At 53.6% G+C, this 26,538-nt stretch overlaps 1 protein-coding gene and 1 long non-coding RNA gene across 7 annotated transcripts in view; one reads left to right on the forward strand and one right to left on the reverse strand.

Annotated features, from left to right (window-relative positions):
• The window catches only part of LOC123845516 (uncharacterized), a 72,058-nt gene extending 60,060 nt beyond the window's left edge, over nucleotides 1-11,998 (reverse strand). For both annotated transcript variants that reach the window (XR_010412506.1, XR_010412505.1), the window contains exon 1: nucleotides 11,915-11,998. This is a non-coding gene — a long non-coding RNA (uncharacterized LOC123845516). The remainder of the gene's footprint in view (nucleotides 1-11,914) is intronic.
• The window catches only part of CXCL12 (C-X-C motif chemokine ligand 12), a 37,607-nt gene continuing 21,995 nt past the window's right edge, over nucleotides 10,927-26,538 (forward strand). For 3 of the 5 annotated variants that reach the window (XM_054508295.2, XM_054508296.2, XM_045878321.2), the window contains exons 1-3: nucleotides 10,927-11,084; nucleotides 15,247-15,364; nucleotides 17,705-17,791. In XM_054508295.2, the coding sequence (XP_054364270.1) occupies nucleotides 11,024-11,084; nucleotides 15,247-15,364; nucleotides 17,705-17,791 (266 nt within the window). In that variant the 5' untranslated portion in view covers nucleotides 10,927-11,023. Of the gene's footprint in view, nucleotides 11,085-15,246; nucleotides 15,365-17,704; nucleotides 17,792-20,446; nucleotides 21,763-23,096; nucleotides 26,345-26,538 lie in introns of those variants that run through there. The other 2 variants (XM_045878323.3, XM_045878322.3) reach the window with 2 other exon arrangements.

Here is a 26,538-nt window from a genome sequence, read left to right on the forward strand (position 1 = left end):
CGACCACCATGCTCCCAGTGGCCACACACTCTCCTTTGCTCCCCTAACACTCCCCTGCACCCACCTCAGCTCTGGTTTTAGATCTTTTCAGTCTTTAACATCTAGCTGGGATCCGCCCTCCTCCATCCAACCTTTCAAATTGCTCCTGAGATTTGCCTCTGTCCTCTGCCTCCACCCTCCGCTGGCACCCCTCCTGAGACTCATGGGTATTCTTGTCATAACTCAAGACCCCATCCATCCCTCTGAGATGCCCCCTCCACCTGCCCTGAGGGGGTTTGTGCTACGTGAAGGGAAGGGAGAGCACAGGACTGGTGGTTAAAGTGTGAGTTCAAATCCCACCTTTCCCACTGACTGGTGAGACACTCCCTGAGCCTCAGCTTCCTCGTGTGACACAGAAATGTGTAACAACATGCAGGCCCTGAGTGCCATGGCGGGTCCCTTCTCCTGCCCCCATTGTCACTAGGGCTCTAGGGACTTCTTCAGGAAGTGGAAGAGCTCTTGGGAGTCTGGGTTGTGCACTCTGATTTCTGCATGAAAGTCATACCCTTGGGGGTCAGGTCCCGCACTGGGACTTCCAGTCACCCCCTGAAAGGGAATGAGGAAGAGCCCAGGTGGCCACTGAGAAGGGAGTGTGCTCTCACCACAGCATGGCACGGTGGAGGCAAGGAACCTTCGGGAATGGTGCTGAGTGCCAGGAGGGGCAGCTCCAGTGCTCAGGTGTGGCCACTGGGACTGGAGACCCCGCATCCATGAGATACCTTGCTTTGTGCGGTCACTTGCGGAAAGCAAATACCGGGCTGTGGAGAGAGGGGGCAGGGAGGCTGTTCAGTGCCCAAGGATGGTAGAGATGCCTCTCCAGATCCTTTCCCCAGATAGGGAGGCAGGGGACTTACTGGGTAAAAGCACAGAGCCTTCTGTGGCTGCTGGCTAGGCTTTCCCACCATTACCCCACCTTTCCTGAGCCGACCTACCAGGGGGCAGAAAGCTCGGGGTTCACCCCCATCATGCTGTGCTCCATAGCATCTCAAATCTGCCGCCACCTCAGCCAAATGGGTTCTGTCCAAGGTGACAGGGCATTGGGTGGAGACTGGCTGGCTACACACTGAGTGCATCTCATCCCTCCTTGGCCATGATCTGAGCTGAACTTCGCATCTGTGAAGCAGTTCACTTGGTCCTGTCGTGGTCGTTGTGGTCCCAGGCCAGACTGGAGAGGTGGAGGGGACCAGCATGGGAGCGTAAGCTCTTTCTTGGGGTACACTGGGTGTTGCCACCCACTGGGACTCTTCCCTGCTGGGTGCACACCATGTCCTTCTGAGCCCGGAGCAGAGAGTGGGCACTGCAAGCCTCACTGGTGGACCCCCATTCACTCCACTTCCTTCTTTTTTCTTATCTGCAAACTAAACACATCTACCATCTGTCAGCCTGGGGAGACGGAGGTCAGAGTTTGCACACATGATGCATTTCAGGCTGAATAAACAAGGTCTTTTTTCTTTCTTTCTTGGTCCCCTGTCATTCCCAGAATCAATCCAGCAGTTCTCAGCCTGGGCTACCTCCCGGCCCCAGATGTACTCTGGGACAAGGACAGCAACACAGCTGGGCTGGTTGAGTGGGGGGAAGGAAGAGGAGGGGGTCTCTCTGGCCCGGGAGGGAGGTGCCTGCACTGGCTCAGGGAGGGGGGGCAGAGCAGGTGGCAGCCCCCCACCCCCCAACCTGGCCCCTCCCTGGCCCTGATTGCTCTCCCCAGGGGGTCTTGGAATTGGAGGTTCCTTCCAGTGAGGCTGACTGACCTGGACACACACAGGCACCCTCTCGCTCCTACCGCGATGAGGCTCCTAGAAAATGCTCTCCCCCCCGGACCTCAGCGGGCTCCAAGCCCTGCAGCTTCCTTCTGTCTCCTCTACCTCCTCCTCCCCCTTCCCCAGGGCTAACGGAGAGCAGGTCCCCGGGTAGGGGCCAATTTATCTTCTCACTTCTATCTCCCATCACTTCCTAGGCCTGCAGACAGGCTGGTTCTCGCTGAAACCATACCGGCCCGAACCCCAGGGGTTGAAGCTTACAGAAAATAAGCTCCCATTTAAATGCCTGTTAAGGGGCCAAGCTGAGAACAGCAAGGGGAAGAAGTGAGCAGCGTGGGCTCAAAACCTGCTCTCCTTGACATCAGATCTGACCCAGGGACTGCGTGTATACAGACACCTGCCTAAAAAGCCCCCTGTGATAAGAGTGAGGTGGCAGGCAGTGGCTGTTGGAGGTGAACTGGTTTTCAACGTCCTGTGAGGGACAAATCCCTGGGGGACCCGGCAGATGCACCCCCACCCCTGAATGAGCTGCTTCTTCCCGGCAGCACTCCCAGCCCTCCCAGGCGCTGCTTCACCAGCCTTGAGAGGTCACGCAGCCGAGGGCATGACCACCCCCAGGACCCCACCTCCCCTCCTCACCCAGCACCTGAGCAATGTCCCTCAAGCCTTGGAGTCTTGGATGTGTCCTCGGCAGAATGAGGAGGTGAACCCTTGCCTCACTGCAGTTCAGTGGGAGAGAGAAATGCATCTGAGGGCTGTTTCCTAAACCAACAAGAGCTGTAAAATCACAATAAATAACGCGGGCACTCCCTGCCCCTCCACAGAACAGAGGGTCACCTGCAGAGCCTGTGGCTCCGTCGAAAAGGCAGAACAGACTCTGACCCCTCTTCCAGCTCCACTAACCAGCGGCAGCGCCCTTGAACTGTTCCGTGCTAAGAACCTGGCATTTGGGTCTGATGTCAGTCATGAGGATTCCGGGTTTGCTAGGGCACAGTCAAGGCCGCCCCTCTTCGGGAGCCCACAGAGCCATGTCTGGAACCCCCAGGCAGGGGCTGGTAAGCACGGAACAGTAGAAGCCAGTGCCGGCCGTCCAGGGCCCCGGGCCTGCGGCCCCCACGGTAGCTCCCAGGCAGCCTGAGCCTCTGAGGCTCTGCAGACCCCGTGGCAGGCCGTGCACCCGGACCAAAGGGACCCTGGCCTTTACAGTCAGCTATTCTGTGGGTTTATTAAACTGCCTCCTGTTGGCTTTCTGGAGAGCCCAATAGAGATGTGACGGACCCTACTGCACACCAGCAGATGCACCCCGCCATAGGCCAAGGGGTCAGGAGGGAACATGCACGTCTGCGTCCAAAGCAACCAAAGGCCGAGCCTTCCCACACCACGATCAGGGCCACGGTGGGGAGCGTGCAGGCCCTATCATGAGCCCTTGCCAGCTGCCCTGCCAGTTCACATTGTGTTGGGAAGGCCCTTGGCTCGCCGAGCCTGGACGTCTACACCTGAAGATCGGGATAAGCACACGACCCTACAATACTGCTGAGGGACTCAGATGAGCTGGCAGCGAGACCCGTACAGGGGATTGTCTGCATCTGTCTGCCATTCAGCCACACTGTGCTTGTCGCCACACCCAGGACCCACAGGCTAACTGTGGCATCTCAAGAGGTGGCTTGGTGCTTGGCCACTGGGAAAGGTTGCCTGTCCTCATACGTTGAGGCTTTAATTTCCCTTCCGACTTCAAGATCTTTGCCGGGTCTAGTGGACTCTGTCTACCGAGGTTGCGTGAGACAGTCATCCAGCCAAGACTACCATCCCTGCCCGGTGGTGTATCAGAGAGGACAGGTGTTGCAAAGGCTCTGGGACAAAATGCAGCCGACAACTGCACAAACCAGTGGCGTGGTTGGACCAGGTACAAACTGAGGCCATCAGTCTCTGTTGACAACGGCCTGGGTGTGCGGAGACCCTCACCCCATCCGGCCAAGACAGTACAATGTGCTTTTCTTGGCGTGCTCTGGGCAGGGGTGCCTGACTCCTGCTGAGTTATGAGCGCTCAGGGTTTGGGCTTCCTGCTCAAAACCTCAACTCCAGTCAACCGGTAGACAGAATTATACCCACGCTGACCTGCTGAAGAAGCCGCAGAAGTAAATACTGCCTCGGGTCAGAGCCGCTGCCGGGATCTCAGCCGCTTTGTTGAAAGCTGGGGAGGCAGGGGCCATATATCATGGCCGCCCGCCTCTGTTTACAACCGGGTAATGCCTTTTATGACTGCCTCTCTCTATCCTGAATATTTGTTTTATTGCCCCTGTAGGGAGATTTTTCCATTTGGCAAAAATCTTCAGGTGGTTTTAGTCATGTTAACAACTGGTCATTAAATACAGAGGAGTAAACAGAGAAATAAAGGTTTGTTTCTTTGCTATTTTTTCTTTCATTTTTTTAATAACTTATGGAAGAAAATTATGAAATGAACAATTTCATATGGTGAGGAGTGTTCGCGTGCTGCTCTCAGCTCCTTCCTGGGTGGGCATTCCCCAGGAAGCCCTCCCTGCCTTTCAGAGAGGTCATTCCTTCAGCAAGGGGAATGCAAAGGTTTCAATCTGTTGCAAGGTAAGGGCTTGCTCTGTGATCTTTGGATTTGGGGCCCTTGATGCTTGATTATTCTTCCCCTGTGGCCCAGGAAGCAGGAGGCACATCTGTTTCTGGCAGAAAAGGCATCTCAGGGCTAGAGCACCTGGAGAGGGTTGGTGGGGAGTGGTTGAAGGGGAGAGCCAGGGGGAGGGGTGGGTGGGTCCTTGCTGGCTAGGTGGCTGGCTGCTAGATGGATGGATGGATTGGCGAGTGGATGGGTGAGTAGATGGGTGGGTGGATGTTGGATAGATGGGTAGGTGGTGGAAGGGTAGATGGATGGATGGATGGAATGTCGGATTACAGATTTATGAAGGAGGTATATAGCACCTCTTGGTGGCACAGCCTAGGGCTCTGAGGCAAAACTTGGGTACTCTACAGAGAAAAAGGGAACATCAATGATCAATCAACCTGCCTGCAAACATAGAAACTTTATACTGGGAACCTAAGAAGAGAAAGAATGCTAGAAGCTGGAAGCCAATGAGACTTCATGGATGAAGCCCAAACTCCCAGTAGGCATCCTGGATTTGCTTTGTTTTTTGTTTTTTGTTTTGTTTTTTTTTAAAAAAACAACACCTAATTTACAAATTCTTTGTTTGATAAATTACCCCTAAACAAAACCTGCCTTTCAACCTCCCCAGTCTGCTTCTGAGCAGTGGGGTGGGAGGATGGGTACCATAAAGGTGCTGGGCCCTTCTCCCCAGCTGAGTCCATCCCCCACTTACATCCCCTGGGCCAGGCAGCCGGTGGGGCCTGCCTTTGCACTTGGCCTTGAAAGCCTCTCTGGGCAGCCTCCCTGTGCGGTCTTATCCAGTGCATCTGTGCTGCAGGAACTATAGACTCCCAGCCACAGGGAGGTAAGGTGGAGGAAAAAGGACAAGTCCCTCCTCTGAACAAGGAGGGCCAGTGAGATTGGAATCCTGGCTTCTCTGACCAGGGAACCAGCTGTGCAGGCAGCAGGCCCAGAGCCCCCTCCATGACCCACAGCAGTGCTTAACCTCTTTCCTTGTCTGCAGAGCCCTCCGGAGCAGGATACTACTCATGTGAGCATCCCTCCCACCCCCCACCCCCCGGGACCACAGCTCCTCATCTTCCCGTATCTTCAGCCCATGCCACCTAAAACAGAAGGAAGGGTGTCAGGAGCTGGGCTTCTGCCTGGGTGGGAAGAAGAGGAGGGCTGGTGACCTTGGGGAGAAACTTGTCTCTTTTCACCTCAGGTATGAGCGGGCTGTTTCTGGAAGATCGAAGTTGAAGCAAGTATAGTATTAAAATGCTCATGGCAGACAGGAGAGAAAGGGGGAAAAAAGATCATCATTCCCATACTGCTCTAATGTACCATTTCACACCATAATAAAACTCTGTAGTAATAAAACTCAAGAAATCCCTCACTGAGAAAGTGGGTGATTCCAGAACTTGCCTTCCCAATACCCTTCCCTCCCTCTGTCCACATGTTCTGAAGGCCCAGGGAGAAAGCCCACAAAGAGGGCCTCCTTTGTGTTGTGAAGAGTGTAGACTCTTGAGTAAGGTTACCAGGCTCAGCAAATAAAAATCCTGGACACCTAGTTAAACTTGAATTTCAGATGAACAACGGATGATTCTTTTTAGTATGTCTTGTGCAATATTTGGAACATATATGCAAAAAAAAAAAAAAAGACTCATTGCTTATCTGAAATTTAAATTTAACTGGGTTTTCTGCATTTTGTGTGGCAAATCTGCTCTTCTATCCTTCACCAGGAGCAGTCCTACTCCACAGCCAGGCTAAGATGATTTAAATCCTGGCTCTGCCAAAGAGCAGCTGTGTGATCTTAGCTCCCAAATCTGGGGCATGGGGTGAACACTGAACCTACCTCAAAAGCAGGTGTGAGGATAGAAGAAGTTGAAAGTGCACGACACTAAGTAACTCACGTGTAAATGTTATTTATCCTTAAAGGGCTCACACTTCCCATCACCCAAGGGTTTGTGGTAGAAGCTGATGCACACTCCCAATTCTAGAGACTGATGGAGCTCCAGATACTGAGGCCCGTTTACCCACAGGCAAGGGTAACAGGAGAGAGGGGGGTGGGGTTGGGAACCAGAATAAATCTGGACGGGACTGCACTGATTTTGGCGATGGGGTGCAGGCAGAAGTGAATGGGTATGTGAGAGCTAGCGTGGCTGCTGAGAGCACGGACCTGAACCCTCAGAGCCCTTGGGTGAGACTTTCCCTAGAACATTAGCTCTGCACATCCAATGTTCCTGGAGGATGTCCTAGAAAATACCACCCTTATTTTAGGAGTGTCCACGAGGGAGAGTTTTTCGACAGAAGATCTGGCTTGCTGGATTTGGACATCTACCTAGGGTAAGCCTTGCCTGCTTATGTGCCCCACAGCTAGCCAGGACCCGTCAACAGAGCCCTGCATCCACAAGCCCTGACTCAGCCTCCCTAGGCTCCTTCCCTCCAGGAGGAAATGAGACTCTTGGAACTGGCTCCTGAGGCCAATTTGGGATCCAGTTGAGGAAAATATGGCCAGCCTCACAGATGCTAAGCCCTGGTCCTCGGTACAGGCCTCCAAGAGGCTCCCTAGATTTCTTCCGTGAAAGCGACTTACATCCCTATGCACACTCCCGTGTTGTTCCAGAATCCAGAGATGCTGGTCCAGAGAGTTGTGCCGTTGCCCCCGGCCACATCTACCATGCTGGTCAAGGCCTTCAGCCACTCTGAGCTTTGGGTTTCTTGTCTTCAAAGCTGAGCTATGAGGGCTTCTTCTGTGAGTTCTGTCTTTGTGAGAACAAAATGAAACAAATTCAGAGAAAGGAAGCTGAAATCCTATCATCCTGAGGGCCTTCTCTGGGCCAAGCTGCTTCACACGTGATAAATCCCAACACCAGCCTTGAGAGTTAGTAGACCTGTTCCACAGGTGACAGCATCCAGCTCTGAGGATTTGTCTTTCTCCCAGGGGCTCCTTGTTCCCAGGGTAGAATACCTACTTGTGAATCCCAATGTGAGGTGTCAAAGGTGGGACAGCAGAGGTGTGGGGGGGGGGCGGGGGGGGGCAGCATAGACAGCCGTCTCCTGGCTGTGTCGCTCCACGCATGCACCAAAAGTGGGGAGAAAGAAGAGTCATGGTTGGGATGGGAGAGCCATGGGTGCCCAGGGCAAGGGGGCAGGAGGTGGGATCTCCAGTGTCCCCACACCCTGCCTAGAACATGAGCGCTCCTGGGTGAGCATTCTCTGGCCTCTCTTGGACGGCGAGGGTGAGAAAGATGCCATACCTCCTTTGTGTGATTTTGTTTTACCGCTCTGGGACAAAATGGTTTGTCTATAAAGGGGGTGGGTAGTATCAAATAATACCGAAAAAAGGTTCTTTATTTAGGCAGCATTTTCAAACTTCAGGTCTTTTTGTATCACTGTGTGGATTTTTGCTGCATCTCCAACCACTTATCCTATTACATGCTATTAGTTTAAATCTACTTGCTTTTTAAATCATATATTTAAAAAAAATGAAATCAATCCTGAGCCATATCTGAAATGTCTGCTTTAATGTACGAGTTATACTTTTTTTTCTCATTACTTTTAAAAACAAATATATAAATCTGTATTTCTCACAATTAATGTTTTCAGAATACCACCTGAAGTCATCTTGTCGGTTACACACTGGAAAACAATGATTCGGTGCAAACCTTCAACCTTGTACTGAGGTCCTTCCCTGAAAGGCCAACCATTGAACTCCGAAGGAATGAGCAACCGAGGGGCAGAGGGCCACAGGCAGGCACCTGAAGTGGGCACCTGGGATCTAGAGACGCACCTCAACCACCAGACCCCTGCCTGCCTCCCACCTTGAAACCCGCATGACTGTGGTGTTTCTGAAGAGCAGCAACTCAGAGTGCTGAGCAAAGAGAGCCCTGGAAGATCTCACAGGGAGGGGGACCTTGCTTTGGGCCTTGATGGGGAACCAAGTTTCCTGGCAGAGAAAGACATGTGGAGCCTTTTAAGTAGAGACCATGGCACAAGCAGAGGACAGAGGAGAAAGGGTGGTGGGCTCTGCCATCCAGAATCTGGGAGGCACCCCTATGGCTGAACACAGAGCTCAGGCTAAAAGGCATAGTCTAGTAGCCCATGGCCCCCAGGAGTGTCGGCCAGTACCGTTTTAAATTTAGATAGCTTGCCAACTGAAAAACTGTGGAGATTTTACCTAAAATGCAGATTCCTGGCGTCCCTGTTTAAAATCTTAACTCATTCCCCTTCCCTCTGCTCCATTTTCCCATAGCACCTAAGAACCTTCTATAGATTATATGTTTAATTACTTATGTTTTCTGCCATTTTCCTTCCCCCTCCTTCTCCCCCCTCCCATGTAAATTCCAGGACAGGAGGTTTGGGGTTTTCTTTTTCTTTTTTTTTTTGCTTCCTTTACTAAAGTACTTCAAACAATTCGCCAGTGTCTGGCACATAGTGGGTGCTCAATAAGTATTTTAATAAATGAATGGAAGAAGCAGGGGGCTCTGATGTATCCCACACTAATATCTATCCTGGGGTGGCAGGGCCCAGCCAGGCAGGAAGCCTCGGTTCTCCTTTGCCCCAGCCCACGCGGGACACAGGGACTCCCTCAGCTGCGGGGACAAAACCCGATTTGAGGTAAAGAAGAAGCAAGTGAGAGACTGGCATTTGCTTTAGCAGGATTTGCAGGAAAGGCTTCACGCGGCTTCCGCCGGGGTCTGGGTTCCAGCTCCGAGTCTCGCCAACTCCCGGCTTCTTGATTTACCGGGGAGCACCGCAGCTTTACCAGGCTGCGTTGGGATCAGGGGAGGGCCTGTGCCTTGGTCCACCCAGACCCCGGGGGCGGGATGGGGGGGAGACTTTGCCACCAGAGGGCGCCCGAGCTCAGTCGGCGAGCTCTTTCTCATCTGTGGCTGACCAAGGCTCACTAGTTCCGCGATTACCCACCCCGCTCTCCCGAAAAGAGGTGGGGCCTGAGGAATGCCCGAGGACTGTAGTCCCCACTGGATTGTTACTTCTTTAACGGCAGGGACCAAGCCAGTGCATTTCCCGGCTTTACGCCCAGTGCCCAGAAGTGAGCTCGGCCTGGAGTGAATGAATGAATAGATGAAGTTCACAGGGCATGTAACTGGGCGTGAAAATAGTTTTGGAAAAAAAAGACACAAAAGACACCCATCCTCACGACCTGAGCCCAGAGCTCTTGCAGCTTTCTGTTGACCGCCCCCTCCTGTGGCCCCCGGCTGGAGCTACTGAGCCCAGGCCCCGAGGGCTCTGCCCATTCCTCCTATGGTCCGGACTACCGGACTTCCCAGGTACAGAGACCTGTCCCCACCGCGCGCTCCTTGGATGGGGCCTGGTATAGAATTCACTGCACTGTCTGGTTATGCCAGTAAGGGCAAGAGGAGATGGCTGGAGCATCCTGTGGTCACTAGTGAGGCCCCAAAGCGTGCTCCTCTCATCCCTGCGCCTCCTGGGCCGCCTGCCTGCACCCCTCCCTGCTAGGCTGGGGCCGTCTCCGGGTGTCCAGGTTGGGGCAGGGCCTGCCAAGAGTTCAGACACCGCCCAGGGATTACTCGTTTTGTGGACCAGAAAGGCCGATGCCGGGAGTACTGTCCTGGGGCAGAAGGGAGAGGGGAAGAGGGGGGAGTTCTCTCAACACTTTGGGTCGCGCAGGGCATTCAGTGGGAGAGGGAGAAAATGCTGAAGTTTAAACAATTATTCTAGCTTCCATTTATTAAGTACTATATGCCGGACTCAATGGTGAACACTTCATGGCGGAGAAAGGAGTCTCAATCATTTCCCCCAGTTACACTCGGCTGGTGGGAACTGTGGTCAGCCCATTTCACAGTTGAGAGCACAGAGGCACAGCGAGCCAAGTACATTCACGCTTACTTAGAGTTCAGGTTAAATTCACCGAGCCGCAGAGCGGACTGATTATGTTTCCTCTCGGCGACACAGCACTCTATTTTAGAGTCGCAGTTTTACAGGTGAGAAAACTGAGGCTTGGCTACTAAGTGATAGCATTGGCTTGGGATGGCATTCGCTCCTTCTGCAAAGACTGGTCTCCTTCCCTTAGGCGGAGCCTGCGGGGCCACAGCGCAACGAGCCCGGGGCCGGTGGCCACCTCCAGGTTCTAGACTCCAGAAACGCGACGCTCTTCGCTACCTCGGGCCTCGCCGGCACACATCGACTTGTTTATCATTGGTCCTCATTCAGGTCCCGCCCCTGGCCTCCATCTGTCCACCTGCTAAGTGGGCACGATAACTAGCCTTTAGCCCAGGCTCACCGCGCGGCTGGGTTCCCTCGCTGCAAGTCGAGCCTGACCGGAGCAGGGGGCCCCGCGCAACCGGAGAAGGTCAGAGGCCGGAGCGCACCGCAGCCTCCGGAGCACCCCGGGCGCGGAGGGGACGGGGAGGGGACAGGAGGGGCGGCCGTGTGGGAGGGGGACGCGCGCCCGAGCCCCCCGCCGCCGCCGGGCTGCCGCTCCAGGCCCGCCCCTCGCCGCGCGCCCCGCCCCGCCCCGCCCCGCTCTCGCCTCTAAAGTGCCAGGCGCGCGCCTCCCGCCGCCGCACTTTCACTCTCCGCCACCGCGTGCGCTCCGCGTCCCTCCTGAGTCCGCCAGCCGCCCGCCGGTGCCATGAATGCCAAGGTCGTCGTCGTGCTGGCCATCGTGCTGGTTGCGCTGTGCCTCAGCGACGGTGAGTGCGCTCGGCAGCGGAGGCGTGGGCGCCGGGCTCCGTGCGGGGCCGCGGCTCCTCTGCCCGCGCTGTCCCGAGCGAACCCAGTTCGCGCCGCTTCGCACAGGGGAGGTCGAGGCAGCCCCCTTCGCGGGGCGCGCTCCCTCGGGGTGCGGCGCTGGAAGCCCCAAGCGTAGCAGCCACCACCCGCGCTGAAGCTTCGCGCTCCGCAGCGGGGCTCGGGTCCGGGACGGTGGGCGGCCGCCAGACTCGAGCGGCAGGCAGCACAGGGTCGGGCAGGATCCCTGGGCAGGAGCGCTCCAGGAGCGCCGGGGAGTAGAGCGGAGCCGAGAGCCGCGGGGCCCGGGGGGTGGCGCGCCCACCGTCCCCCAGCCCGTGCTCCCCAGCGCGCGGCTCGGTTTCTCCGCGCGAACGGACTCCGAGGCCCCGCTGCGCCGGGTGCGGGAGATGCGTGTGCGAGAGAGCGCTTCGCCAAAGCCTGTCTCGCATCGCGACGCGCGCGTGGCGCCGGCGCGGTCGGGGGCTGCTGCGCGGCGTCCCCTCCGGGCGAGGCTGGCCCTGTCTCCGCACCCACCCTAGCGAGGCTTCGCGGGCGAGCCAAACCGAGCAGCTGTCGGGTCTGCGCCCCCCGCCCGGCCGCGCTTCTGCACAGCCCCGCGGGCCGCAGCGCCGCGGCGAACCCGGGCGCGCGTCCAGCCTGCTTCCCGGCCTTTTCCCGGGGCCACCGAAGAGAGGCCCAGGGGCCGCCAGGGTCGCTCATGCCCCTCCCCGGTCCCCCAAACACACCTGCAGGCTGGCGCCTTTGTCACCGGCCAAGCCATCGCTCTTACCTCAGAAGGAGCGCTGCCGCAGAGTTCAATCGCCAAGGCCTTAGGCCACTGGGAGAGGTGGTGTCCTGTTTCACTGCGAGAGGGAGAGCGCTTTTTTTTTCTTTTGAAGCTTGAGAGAAACCTCGCTGACCTGTCACAGGACACCACTGCTGCAAACCAAAATAAACTGTTGTCTTTAAACACGCAAAACAAGCCATGTTCGCCAGGCCACGCTGTCCTTTCTTGGCTGCGAAGTTGCCAACAAACCCTGCGAAGGGCTGAAGGACACTCGGAGTGCTCTTGGGGCAGCCACGGTCCAAGCAGGGCCTGAGTCCCCACAGCCCTAGGCTGGGTTCCAGCCGCCGACCCTCCTCTGCATCCTGGCAGGCGGTGGACTGGAAGCCGGTGTGGGTAAGGTGACCATGCATGTGTCTGGGCCAGGCAGCAGGGCCAGGACTACCAGGGGCTCACCGCTGACTGCCTGGGGAGTGTTTTTTAAAAGTGTAGCAACTGAAGGGGCACCTGGGTGGCTTCTTGGTTGAGCGTCTCAGGTTTTGATCTCAGGGTTGTGAGTTCGAGACCGAAGTGTGTGTGTCTGTGTGTGGGGGGGAATGTAGCAAGTTGCTTGGCAGAGCTGCAGAGGGACTGGATGGAAGGCAATTTGGATTTTACTGCCTAGCCGAAAAAGTATGCGAAGCTGAGTCTCCACGCTGACCCCCTAGGTCATGGGAGACACTCTGGTTTGAGCATTAACAATTCAGTGTCTGGTGAGAGTGGAGTGGTCATCATGCACCTCTCTAGGGAGATGGTGCTGCCGCCCCTTCCCTGGGGAGCTGCAGAAGGTATGGGAATGTGGGCACCCACCCAGCTCATTGAATCCTAGGCATAGTTGACCAAGAAGGAGCACAGAGGGAGTAACGGTCGGTCTCATTAACAGACTCATCCTGATCCTGGGAAGGGTTGGTTGCTTGCCTCTTTGAGTTGCCGTCTTGGTAGCCAAGTGGCCAGGACAGGGTCCTGGGCTCGAGGCCGGTCTGCTTCTCCTTGCATTCATAGGCTGGAATGTACTTTTTGACCTTCTGGAGCCTGTGTGTCCATACTGAGTTCCAGAGCTGCCCTTGGAGACACCCTTGTTCAGGGTCAGGATCAGGCTGCTGCCCTCCCTCCACTGGCTGACCTCAGCCAAGCAGCGGGGCCCCTGGATGCCCTGGGCTTTCAGGGGTTAAATTCAGGGTGGGCTCCATTCTGAGGCCAGGTTGGAGAGACTGGCCAGGGCTCCTGTTCCTGCGTTAGAGTGGAAGGTTCTCTTGGAACTGCTCTTGAACAGAGCCAAGTTCACCAGCTCCCAACCCGGTAACATCTAGGCCAATCAGAGTCACCTCCAAACCAGTTGGGAAAGTTAGTAATATTGACAAAAAGCTGGAGGAGAGGGCACAAGTGGACACAGCAATGCGTCCTCTTGGTAAGAGCCCTTGGTGCTCTGTCACTTTAAAAAACCTGTTGAAAGTCCCCACTTGCCAGTCAGGCAACTGGGTCCTGGGAGCAGGAATAAGAATTGCCTTTGAAGGAAATGGATAATCCCAGGGGGTAGAGGGGGAAAAGAAGAGAAAAGAAAGCCTGTGTTTTGAGCTCAGAATCAGCTCTGATTTCTGGCCTGATCTCCACTACTGGCTTAGCGGAGCCAGACTAGCTTGCTGACCCCCGACCCGGGAGAGCAGCAGCCCCCACCGGCTGAAGCGCTCGCCCTGTGTACCTTTCAGCTTGCTGAGACCCTTCCTGTGTCACCGCCCAAGCCCAGTTCTCCAGTCCCTGCTCAGCTCAGGAGGACCCAGGAGAATTCCAGGGCGACTGGAGGCGGGACACTCAGAGGGGAGACTTTTGGCTTCTGCTTTTCCTTTACCCTGACCACCCAGCCCCCAGCCCCCAGCCCTGGGGTCCCTTTCCCAGGCGATCTGGTTACAGGGCGGTAAGGGCAGGGCAGTAGGAGCTTCCCCTGCAGGGACTGGGTGCCCTGGCTGAAGGCCAGCCCAGCAGACTTTCTGGAGTCAGGTATACAGCGAAGGCTGCTGCGGGTGCTCTCCAGTACCCTGAGTCTGAGCACCCTGAAGCCAGGCTTTCTCCTTACCGGTTTTTAGGGAACCACGTTTGATCCTAAGGGGCCAGGTGGTCTGCTTTTTCCCTGACTTGGTGGCTAAATAGGCTGCTGTTTGCAGACCCTGCCATCTCTCAACTGAATGCAGCCTTTAGGAGAATGAAGTCCCTTACTCACAAGGTTTCCTGCAGCTTCCCCAGCTCTCTCGCCCCAAAGTACAGAACTTCAGGACCAGCAGGAGGCCTCTGGGAGCTCTGTAAACAGGCAGACTTTTTTTTTTTTTTTAATCTCTGGACTGAATATTCTCAGACATACATTTAATCCCTGATGAAAGGATCCACAAATTCAAATAATTTGGGGTATTAAGAAGGGCTTGGATAAAATCTGCCCAAAAGAAAAAAAAAAACCCACAAAGATCCCAGCCCCCCAAGGCTTGCAAGTCTAGACTTAGAGGGTGAGTGGTGGGTTCCGCAGGAGCCCTTCGCTTATTTAAACTAATGAGTGTCAATTATGGCATTTTGCAAATTGGTGAATTGGCAAACAAAGAGGTAATATAACCCAGGAGGCTGTAGCATCTCTGCACAATGAAAGCCACATTTGACTCCAGCCCTGATAATCTCCCTGCCTTCAGGGGAGTGCTGGGGAGAAGGTGGGCCCTAGGCCTGCCCTCCAAGGACTCCCAGGTAGGAAGCCTGCCAGGATTCTTTTGTGGTTGCCTGGGCTTAAGGTGAATGTGAGGGGAGAGGATTGCAGGAGGGGGAGGGGGAGGGGGGAGGGGGCAGCATTCCCCTGGGGAACTACAGTGGCTCCTGGGACAAGGGAGAGCCTGGAGCCTCCTGCTTCCCCCTCCTCCTTCCCTGAGTAAGGAGGGCTTTCTTAGTTGGCCCTGGAGGAGTTTATTTTGCAGAGATTAACTGGGAACCCCAGTACCTTGGACTGAAACAATTCTCTCCTGGGATTAGTATATTTTATCTTAAAATGCCTGAGCAAGGGGCCGTTTCTTTTAATTCCCCAGTCTCCTAGGGTCCAGCTCTCTACAGCTCCATTTGCCCTCTGGCCCTATGGAAGCTGGGCCTACCCCCAGAGCTCACTGTGCTGCCCAAGAGCTCTTAGCAAGGATGCCCCTGTGACTCGTCCCATGGCTCTTGATCCTAAACATCATTCCACCACCTTAACCCTCAGCCATGGACCCATACACACATGTATCCCCAAGGTCCAGCAGGATCGTAACAAACTGCCCTGTTTTCACTACCTCTTCTAGGGAAACCAGTCAGCCTGAGCTACAGATGTCCTTGCCGATTCTTCGAGAGCCACATTGCCAGAGCCAACGTCAAGCATCTCAAAATCCTCAACACTCCGAACTGTGCCCTTCAGATTGTGTAAGTCTGAACATCATTTTCAGGAGTGTTGCATCTTAGTGGGTATAGTAGCCCCTAACGCAAAACTTGTAAAAGCTAGAGAATTGACCCATGCTGAGCGGCTAGCCTTGAAGTTGGCATAATTAGAGGCAGCTGTGATTACCAGGAGGCTTTTGCGTAAGCTACCAGGCAGGAGTTTCAAAAGACACTCTTCCCTTGGCGCCCTGCTGTGCTCCTGGTTCTTGCCTCCTTTTTTTTTTTTTCTTTCCCAAATTTCCTCCTTTAGCATAGTAGATGACAGTACAGTGGGATGCCTCCAGACCAGAGAAGCAAGGAGTTTCTGCTGAAGTCCCATAAATTAGACAGCTCTCTGCCGATCACGGTGGTCTGTCCTGCCAGGTTCCAGGTTTCAGTGTTCTAAATCCATCCTCATCACATAGCGGAATCTCACAAGACCCCAGTTCAGGTTAAGTGGTCTTTAACCGTTGGGTAAAACTCAAACTTTTCAGCTCACTTAACTGCTTTTTCTCAAACACAACACATGAATTTTTGTTCTTGCTGGTGTTGATGGCAACTGCTGATGTTTGATGTCATTTGTGTGGGAAAGGAGACAAATGAAAATTACACCTAGAGAACACATGAAAACCTCTCGCCCGGGGTGCAGGAGGCTGGGTGAGGTTCAGCAAGAGAGCCTCGCACAGCTGCTCATTGCTTGGCCCCCGTGAGCTCGAATGCACCGTGCTTGCACCCAGCGAGTATGGTCACGTGTCTAGATGCAGGGGTGCTGAGGCTCAGGGTCTTTTACGAGGAGCTCACCTCCTGAGAAGTTCCAGTGCTGAGAATGGGGTGGGGACACAGCAGTGGGAAGGCAGGCTGCAACTTCCTGAAGCCTTTGCACCCCAACACCAACTATTTTAAGTTCGATTTTGTCTTCTTTTTGCCAGCCTTAGCTGTCTTGAATGTGTTTGTCATTTAAAGGGTGTTTTAGGCCACTGGAAGATGAATGTTTTTTCACTGACTTTGCTTACAATAAAATACTCTCTCTCCTTTGAGAAGTATTTTATCAGATACTGAATTTAGCTCCATAGACCTGCTCTGCAGTTCAGATTACGCTGGTGCACATGCTAAGAATGCACATTGAAGTGAAAGAATCCGGATATAATTTGCAGGTCTGGGCAGACACAGAATCACACCCTTCCTCTGCGCATGTCAGTCACTTCACAGGCAGGCTGCATGATTCCCCTGGGTGTCCGTCCCCAAGCCACTATGCTGGCCTGAGTTGTCCTCACACACCCATGAGTGGCTGGGCAGGGGAGTCCTCAGGCTGCTTGAGGTTACTGGTACCCAGGGCTTGATGGAGGGGGACCCGGAGATAAGTCCAGTCTGCCCCCAGGAGGTGTCGGGTGAGGAGGTGTGAGTGGAGCTGAGTAGTGGGAGGAAAGTGCCCTGTGATTTTTTAAAAAACAAATGCAACCATGGAGCATTCAGTGAACCTGTAAAATCTCTCTGGAAATCCCTTTCTGGCAAATTACCTGCACTGTCCCTCCCCCACTGTCCTGTCACCCCCCCACCCACACTGTCCCTCCCTCACTGTCCTGTCACCCTCCCCCGCACTGTCCCTCCTTCACTATCCTGTTACCTCCCACCCGCATTGTCCCTCCCCCACTGTCCTGTCACCCTCCCCCGCACTGTCCCTCCCTCACTGTCCTGTCACCCTCCCCCGCACTGTCCCTCCCTCACTGTCCTGTCACCCCCCACCCGCACTGTCCCTCCCTCACACCCTGTGGCCTCTCTTCCCCAGACTATTGCAGTACCTCTTTTCAAATCTCCTACTTCCAGGCTCACTCTTAAGTCTGTCTCCCATGTACTTTCAAGATGATCTATCCAAATAAAAATCTGCCTTTGTCCCTCTCCAGCGTAAGTACCCATAATCTTGCAGAGAAAGTCCCACTCTTTTGCCCTAACATCTGGCCACCTGCCTCTCGGGCAGCCCATCTTCCTGCACATCCTCCGTGCACTTACCTCCTTTGATGCCCTTGCTCTTGCTTTTCCCTCCCCCCTTATTCCACTTGCCCAGCTCCTCCGCATCCTTCAAAGGCCAACTCAGATGTTCCCTGGCGTGCGCTGTCCCCGGACTCCACTGTGAAGACACGTTCCACCTTCCCTTATCTCTGCGGTATGACTTGGCCCACTGCTAGGGACGTGTTTCCCCATCTTGAGTTCCTCCTGACCCTGAGCCTGCCACGTGGGGCCCTGGTGCTCATGAGGGCCCTGACGTGGGTGTCTGATGAGCCAGGGTCCAGATCACGACAACGCCTCCTTCCATTCAGCGGCACACTGTGGTCTCTTCTCTTTTGGCAGGGCAAGGCTGAAGAACAACAATAGACAAGTGTGCATTGACCCGAAATTGAAGTGGATTCAGGAATACCTGGAGAAAGCTTTAAACAAGTAAGCACAACAGCCAAAAAGGACTTTCCGCTAGATCCACTTGAGGAAAGCTAACATCGTATGGCAGATGGAAGGGCGAGGTGTGGGGGAGGATGGCCTGGATGGGGAGGACCAGGTGTGCCTTGGGGGGGACGGGTAGTGCACTGACCTGGGAACGGGCTTGAGGTTTGCCCAGCATGTAGACATCCGCATTTATAGTGTCTGGTACGATCCTGCAGCTTTTATTCCCCTGTGCCCCAGACCCTTGTGCATTGGCTGTTTTATAGCTGGGGTTTTTCTAAGAAATCATGTTGTCGCAACAGCATTTCCCACTGTCAGCTCTCTCCCGATCATCGCAATCCTCATCATTCCCATTATCTTTTTTTTAAATCAGTGATTACTTCAAGATCTGTATTTGGTTTGCTTTGGAACTTTTCTTCCTTGCCCCCGGGGCATCTGGGCACAGTCAGGTGATGGCCAAGCATGGAGCTCAGAAAAGTCTCCTTCCTCCAGACTCAGCAGGCTTGGAGGAAGGCTATGGGTGGCCTCCGCAAGGAGTGCCCCTCCGGGAATGACACCCCCCCAGGTGACTCAGATACTGGCCAGCGCTAGGCAGCGGCCGCCGCCCCCACCTCCTCTCTCCAGCTCAGGGGTTGGATCTTTAGGCTCCACGTAGAAGCTACTGTCACTGGGGACTGTGCTCAGAGACCCCCTCCCGGCCATTCCCAGGCCTCTCCGTGCCACATGAATAGCATGCTTTCCTCTTGCTTCTGCTTCTCATTTCTGTACATGCTCCGTGGGGAGGAGGGTGATTGCCAGAGCACTGCCCTGCAGCCCCCTCCTCCCTTTGCCCTCCCCTCCTGCTCAGGCCCTCTGTGAGAATCTTCTCTGGCCTTCTCCAGAATGGGGCTGGCCCTCTCCTGGGGTGGGGGGACGGGGGTGGAAGATCATGTCTCCGCCTTCCCTCGAAAGGCCGGTCTTTGCAGAATCAAATGCAATTTTCCATCTGAGAACTTGTTTTGAGGAATTCGGTTTCTGTGATTGCCTCTGAGGCTTATATAGGCCACGGAGGCTCTAGAAACTCTGAGGTCTCTGAAATCAGAAGTGAACAAAATAAATGAATAAATGAGCCTCTTGCCACGAACCCCTCCTCCTAAAACCACAGCAGGGTTTCAGTTTCCAATCAGAAATGTTGGCAAGGGGACATTTCCATGCATAAATGTGATCCACAGATGGGCCTGGTGGTATTTGTAACTTTTTGCAAGGCATTTTTTTATATATTTTTTGTGCACATTTTTTTTATGTTTCTTTAGAAAACAAATGTATTTCAGAATATATTTATAGTCGAACAATTCATATATTTGAAGTGGAGCCATATGAATGTCAGTAGGTTACATTTCTCTATTATCTTGAACTACTGGCAATTTGTAAAGAAATATATATGATCTATAAATGTGATTACAGCTTTTTAATGTTAGCCACAGTGTATTTTTTCACTTGTACTAAAATTGTATCAAATGTGACATTATATGCACTAGCAATAAAATGCTAATTGTTTCATGGTATCAACCTCCTACTGTACGTGGGAATTTATTTACCGGAAGTAAAATCTATCAGCTGTTAGACATGGGGCTCAGATACATTTGTCGAGTTGATGAAGGTAAGGTGGCCTGCTGGTCAGGTGCCTTAGATCCCTCCTGCCAACTTCGCTTGTGAGCGTGGGCCTTGCTCAGGAGCAGATTAGAGCTGCCACTCAAATTTTTGTGCCTTTTTTTTTGTTAACCCAATGGAAACAGCAGTGCTAGTTTTCTGAAGAATAATATTTGACTCACTAATTCCTCTTCTCCTTCCTCCTCTTCCTTGGTTCTCCTAACATCCCCACGTAATCTCCAGAGACTCAACTCTCATAATATCCAGCTTTCACATTTACCCATGTAAAAATCCCGTAATCCCAGGCCATGGTTAATAGCAAGCTTTCATGGGAACAGGTGGCCTTACCCCATAAATCATTAAATACCATTCAGCTTGAATCATTTTAATGTGACAATCATGAGCCAGTTGCTCTAATCAAATTCTGCTAACCAGCTCTCTCCCTTGCTCTCCAGAACAATCCCAGTCATTCCCAAGGGGTGTCCCCAGGCATCCAGAAAGGAGAAGGTGGGATCAGGCCCGCCTTCTTTCTCCTCTCCTGGATGGCTGCCTGAATGCAACACATGATTCGATTTGAAATGGAAGTATTTTTTTGTAGCTACAGCAGAGTTCAGCTCTGCACTGAGAAGGAAGGAAGCCAGAGGAGGTGGGATTGAGGTGAGTTAGAAGGCCAAGTCCAGCCTGGCCCAGAGCGTGGACTTCACACCCTTTCAGATGTGAATGCCCTTCAGGGTTGGAAGCCTCAGGCGATAGCTGGAGCCAGGGCCAGGCTGATACCTTGGCCCATGGCTGTAACCAGTTCCCAGATGTTCTGGAAGGCCAGCTAACATTTTTCATTGAATTGGGGAAAATGTCTGATTTATTTTAATGAAGTACTGATGGACGGTGCTTTGCCCAGGGGCCTCCATGCCTAAGACTGAAGACAAAGTTAAACAGATACCCAGGGCAGTGTTAAAAAATTGTGCAGACTGAAACAGACCCCTGTGTATTTCAAGATCATTAATGGTTCTACTAATTTTATCTAAGGGGGCGCAGAGAAGAAAAAATGGGGAAAAGAGAAAAGATAGGAAAAAAGAAGCGACAGAAGAAGAGAAAGGCTGCTCAGAAAAGGAAAAACTAGTTATCTGCCACTTCGAGATGGACCGCAGTGCACGCTGCTCTTGTCTCCCCCGGCGCTTTGTAAATTTGCTCTAACCCTCCTCCAGGGCAGACCCCTTCCCCCCCGCCCCGCCTTCTGCGCAGGGGCTCAGACCTCCGTGGAGGAGTAGCGTTCCCGTGGCCACACAGGCTCCTGTATTTATGTGCATTTTCAGGCCCTTCCTGGTCTGCTAAGTTATGAAGAAAGTAGTTGTGCAGAGACTGGGGCTGCGGTCTGGGACGAGGAGACTCTGCTCGGGGCTCTGGAGTGGCCCAGGTCTCGCCAGCCTTGCCCTGGGCTGCCTCGCACCCTGCCCTCCACTCCCTCTCTCAGAAGGGCTCCGGAGCCCGCCCGGCCCCACACCCTCACGATCTGCCTTCCTGCTGAGGCCAGGGTGTGGCTGCCCAGCTGCACAGAGCCATCGCTAGCCCAGCAGTGGGAGCCTCGGCCAGCAAGGGACATGCGCCCCCTGCCCTCCCCTTGACTGCTGCTGGTGCCGCCCGTCACTGCCTCCATGGGGCAGCTGTGGCCATGCCTTTTGCAGGTGCTAACTGACTCTTTTTTCCCAAGTGCCTGCTGCCTGGCCCTCCACCCCTCTGCGGCCTGGGGTGGGACTTGTCCAGCAGCCCCTCGCTAGGCCCGAGGCTGTGAGAGCCGCTTTACCTCTGAGCAGGGGTGGTTTCTGCACACCCGGTGGGGAAAGTAGGTGGGAGTTCCACATTCCCAGGGAGCAGCTGTGGAAAATACTTCTCAGGGAGCCTCTGGGCCGGGCAATTCACTTTATAGATTCTTTAAACGGGTCCCCGACATGGAGGAACTGTGTGAAGGGCCTATCCCCACCCACCTTCTGCCGGGAGAGGCTCTGTGACCCTGTGCGATTAGGTTCCAGGACACAGCTGCCTCAGTCCTCACTCATGGGAAATATCTGCTTAAAGTGAACATGGTGTTCTAGAAAGTTCTAGAACTTTCCTCATACCACCCACAGATTTATGTCTTAAGATTTCTTGCCTAGTCTCTCTAATTTGGATCAGAAGGAGGGTGATCACGTGGGAGAGCAAGGTCCTGATTTCAGTAGTACTTTGAAAGAGGACACCTCGCATATCTGGACTGTTCTCCCCATCCTCCTGTCCCTCATAAACACTCACCCTGCACCCCAGGCCCTTGGTCATAATTCAGTATGTGGACCCAGAAAGATGAAGTGGTTGGAGGACAGAACAGGTGGAATCAGGAGAAGAAAATCCAAGGTCCCCGCCTGTCAGACTCCCCTGGCGCACTGGTCCCTTGTGCTTTAGTGCCTTCCTCCGTGACGGCAGCCTAGAGCTCTGGGGGCATTCCTTTTCTCCACTAGAGAAGTGTCCTGCTAGGGTGCTGCAGCCAAAGACCTTTTAGTCCCCATCGCCCTCCCTTTTATCCGGCTGACTCGCAGCCTGCGCCCCTCTCACCAGCCCTGGGCTTAGCAGGCCTGCTCCTGGGCGTGCAGAAGGCACCCTCCCCGCCTCGGAAGGCACTGGGCTGTTTGCTGATCTGCCCAGGGCTGCAGTCTTCTGTGGAAGCTAGCAGCAGGCCTGGTCTGGGGGACATTGGCTGGGGTAGTCCTCCTCTTACAAAGGCACCCCAGAGCCGGTCAGACCTGTGGCCCCATGCTCTCCATTCTTCCTGCAGCAGGATCAGCACATCTCTGTGCCTAGAGAGGGGTGGCAGGTCCATCCTGGACACCATGGAGGGCTGCTCGCCATCTAGCCATGAGGGGTCAAGCTATGGCTGCCCTGAGGTGACAGACTGCTTTCTGCAGTGCTCAGGACAGCAGAGCCTCCCACTCCTGCTGGGGGAGCTGGGGCTGCGGGGACTCAGACAGTTGGCCCAAGGTTAAGAAAAGCAAACAAGCTCAGTCCTGTGGCCCTCACTGTATCTGACAAGCCAGCGTGGTGCCCTGGAAGAGTGGAGAGCCGGCCTCCATTCTGTTGTGGGTTGAAACTAGGCAGCACTCACGCAGCTGGGCCAAGTGAATGGCACTGGGTTCCGGCGCTGCCTGGGGCCACCCCCGCCGTGCTGGCCAAGAGACCCTGGGGCCAGTCGGGAGGGCAGGGGGTCCATGGAGGCGGTTGATGGTGCCAAGGCCTCGGAGGAGCAGGCAGCCTCCTCCGGGCTCGGAGTGAGACGGGGCCACGCTTGGGCGGGGGGCTGGCAGCCCTCCATGGGTGCTGGGCCCTGGTGGGGCGCCCCGCCTGCCCTGTCGTGTGAGCACTGTGCCATGCTGTCTGTCCGTGTGCTCTTGTTCATCTGCTGTGCCCCGTGCTGCCCGCGCCTGTCTGTCTTCTCCACTTCCCACCTTCCACCCATCCCTCCGCTTCAGCCCCCCTCCCCCCGCTGCCTCTCACCACGCTCCCCCTTCCCAGGGCCTCGGAAGGGAGGCACAGCCGGCGATTTGGAAGTCAGGAGTTGGGAGCCCTGCCGCCGTGGGGCTCGGCGTCTCAGGCGAGCGACCTGGCCGCTGTGGGAACCCGCCTTAATGGTGTCTCCCTCTGTTCTTGTTAACAGGAGGTTCAAGATGTGAGAGGCGCAGGTGGGGTCAGACGCCTGAGGAAGCCTTACAGTAGGAGCCCGGGTCTGAAAGCAGTGTTAGCAAGAGCCCGCAGCGGCTCCCCTGCACCCAGGCAGGGTCCAGTGCATTTCCAAGGGCTTCGTTTTGCACAGTTTGCCTTACTTTCACCATTTGATTATGTAGCAAAATATATGGTGTTTATTCTTCATTTAGTTTGATTATCCAATGTCACTGGTGACAGATAGGAACTTAGACTAAGGCCGTTATTTTACTTGCTTTCTTATAATATCTTTCCCATGGAGCCCCTTGCCTGGCCAGAGGTTCCTGAGTGTTGTATCTCCCTGAGCTGTACAGGCTGGGAACCCCGATCATCCTGTCCTAGGATGGAGAGCCACCAGGAGGTATCAGAGCCAGTCGGCCTGGGCCAAACCCTAGTGAAGGCTGCCCCGTGCAGGGGGTGGAGAAGGGTTAGGTTTAGAGGGCCAGGCAGGAGCCTCACCCTTCCCCAGAGTGAGGGCTGGGGTCTTCCCTTTCGGTGAGCATGGCAGAGCTTCCCCAAGCAGGCAGGAGTGTGAGGCCAAGGTAGGGGGAGATGCGCTCCTCATCCTCAGCTCTTCTCTACATCCCATCACGTTCTTCCCATCATTCTCTCTCTCATCCATCATCATGTGTATCCAAGACTGTCTCCATCAACCCGGAAAAAGACTCTCTCAAGACCAAAGCTTTAATTTAAACTGGGCACCAAGAAGCAAATCAAAATGTCTCGTGTCACCCGGTTCTGAAAACACTGTGCACATCTGTGTCTTGTTTGGAATATTGTCTGTTGTTCAATCCTGTGTTCTTGTTCAAAGCCAACATCCTCGCTGTGTGCACAGTCAGCTCCTTGTATGCAAAGACTCAGAGTCAGGAGATGCCTTTTGACCAGGTTTCTGATTAGGGCTGTGAGCCTCTCCGGTAGGCAGCCTGGGTTTCTCCACTGATCACAAACCCAGGATGGATCCGCAGAGCCCAAGGGAATTCGGTTTGCAGCAGTGTTGACCTGGGAGATACACCAGCCCTCCATGCTCCCACAGGTGTCCATATCTCGGAACCATGGGGAGTTTTGTCTCCGTTCGCCAAGCACGCGATTCTTTTGGCAATCACGTGAAAATCAACTCTTTTTTGGTTTTTGAAAACCTGGTCCACAAAACAGTTAATCCTGGACATGAAGATTCCTTCCCAATTAAAATCGAACCTCATCTTTTTCCCCACCTGGCAATTCCATCATTTGCTACCTTGCACAGCGGCCTCTGGACTTGGCCACTAGTGTTATCTTATGCTTCCAGAACATCCAGCAGGGCATTCCTCTTAGGAAAGGGGATGTTTGGGAAAGTAGGTTAAAACCTTAACATGTAGCGTGTTTCCCTTTACTGAGACCAGTTTGTAGACTTGCATTAAACAGTTTAAAAATCTCACTTTTTGAACAGGTGGGCACTTGAGGGGTTTTTGCTTATTGTGCTTTGTTTCACATTTTGTCTAATACTTTGCCCCTTTGGTTAAATAGCCCAGGAAAAAATTTTAAAGTAAGAAAGCGGAAAAAAAGAAGGGCAAAACTAGGAACTGTATCCATTGACAGGACACTGTAAATAACATGCAGGAAGTATATTATAGTAAAATAATCTTGAATTGTAGGTGTTTTTAGGTGTAATAATCTTTGGGTTATCAGTAACATGTTTAAAGCAATTCCATAAATATTCCTTTATATAGGATCTTCATGGTAGAAAGACAATCCATCAGCCAAACAAAAATCTGTATCTTCAAGTCAGCTATGTTATATTGAATAAAATAGAGTACAGGAACCTTTATTAATTATAAGGAATACGGAACTGGTCTCAGGACCCTCTTTTGAAATTAAACTGTCACTGCAGGTCTCCTGAACTATACGTGAAATGATCGAGTTTCCAGTGGGATGGGCATTTTCTAAGTAATCCAAGATATTTAAAACTCTGATGGAAAATTTGGAACCGTCCTCTCCTTTGGAATCCATGAACCAGAACCATTAAATCTGTTACTCCCAGAAAAACATGGCCCTAAATCTTGACTACACTCAAATAAAGAATCATTCCTTTCTCCCCAAAAGAGGGAAAAATAGATAAGAGTAGAAACCACAGGGAAAGTTATCTGCCTAACAATCGCCCTACTTGCAATCTGCTCCTAAACAGAGACTGCCCAGCGAAAGCAAATATGCATTTAAATAGTCTATTTGCAAAGGAAAAGGCTCTCCCGATCCCCTTTTGCTTTAAAAATACAAGTCAAGTGCATCCCTTGATTAGGGGTCACCCAGCTGTTACTCCTTGTCCAGTGCTGCTCCACCTGACCTTCCCTTGGGCTCCTTGTAACCTCCAGGGTTGTCCTCCCTGGCCAGCCTTTGCATCAGGACCCAGGCAGCTGTGGGGCCGGGGTGGGGCTGGGACTCACGGAAGTGCTGTGTGTTTATACCCGAATCTGCGCCATGTGTTGTGTGTACTGTTCTTCGTCCAGCCCTGTTCAGGTGCTGAGACCCCAGCGAGGAGGCTCAGGAGGGGGACCCTCTGCGTGTGCGCCTGTCCTCCAGAGAAAGGAGGTTCAGCTTGGAGCAGAGGGCCTGAAGAGCAAATAGTTGCAGTCCCACCCCTCTCCCCGACCCCCCGCCCCATGTGAAATCCAGAGAACTTGTAAGCTTTTTCATTGGATCCGATTTGACCTTCCTTTTCTGACTGCTGCTTGATGTTATGGCCATGGGCTCCCCACGGGGAGTTTATCACCCCCACCCCTGCCCCAGGCGGTGCACCCTTCTGCAGCAGGATGAGAATTGTGGGGTCCCTGTACCCATCCTCCCTGACCCATTCCGAGGGAGCCCCATCCCTGGGAAATGCTCCCTACAAACCTTCAAGTCCCCTAAGCAGACCACTGACATGGCCAAGTTGAAAAAAAACTCCCAGGCTACTTATGCGTCAGGAACCTCGCTGGCTTCTCAGTCTCCGGGCAGTGATGGGTTCAGTGTTGAATGTGATGAATACTGTATTTTGTGTTGTTTAAATACATCTCCCAGATAATGTGAAAATGGTCCAGGAGAAGGCAGCTTCCTGTATGCGGTGTGCTTTTTTTTTTTTTTAACAAATAACAACTCCTTTTGAGAAACAGCCATTTCTACTTTGAAGTCATATCAATGAAAAGATGTATGTGCACTTACAATTTTCCTAATAAAGACATGTATTCAAATGTAGCAGCCAACAGTTTGAAATTAGTCTTGCCATTCGGAATTTTCCAAACCCGGTTTTTCTTCCTCCAACCCAGCACGGGAGGAGTCGCGTAATCCCAGCTGCACTGGTTAGTGGAAAACAGGCCATTGCAATCACGCTAATCATAAGGAAAATTCTGGGGGCATGCTTGCCTCTCCTAGTCAACTGATCTGTAGCA

Source organism: Mirounga angustirostris, unplaced genomic scaffold (genome assembly GCF_029215605.1).
Source record: "Mirounga angustirostris isolate CCGP_5_RB_7025 unplaced genomic scaffold, mMirAng1.0.hap1 SCAF_6, whole genome shotgun sequence".
Classification (NCBI taxonomy): domain Eukaryota; kingdom Metazoa; phylum Chordata; class Mammalia; order Carnivora; family Phocidae; genus Mirounga; species Mirounga angustirostris.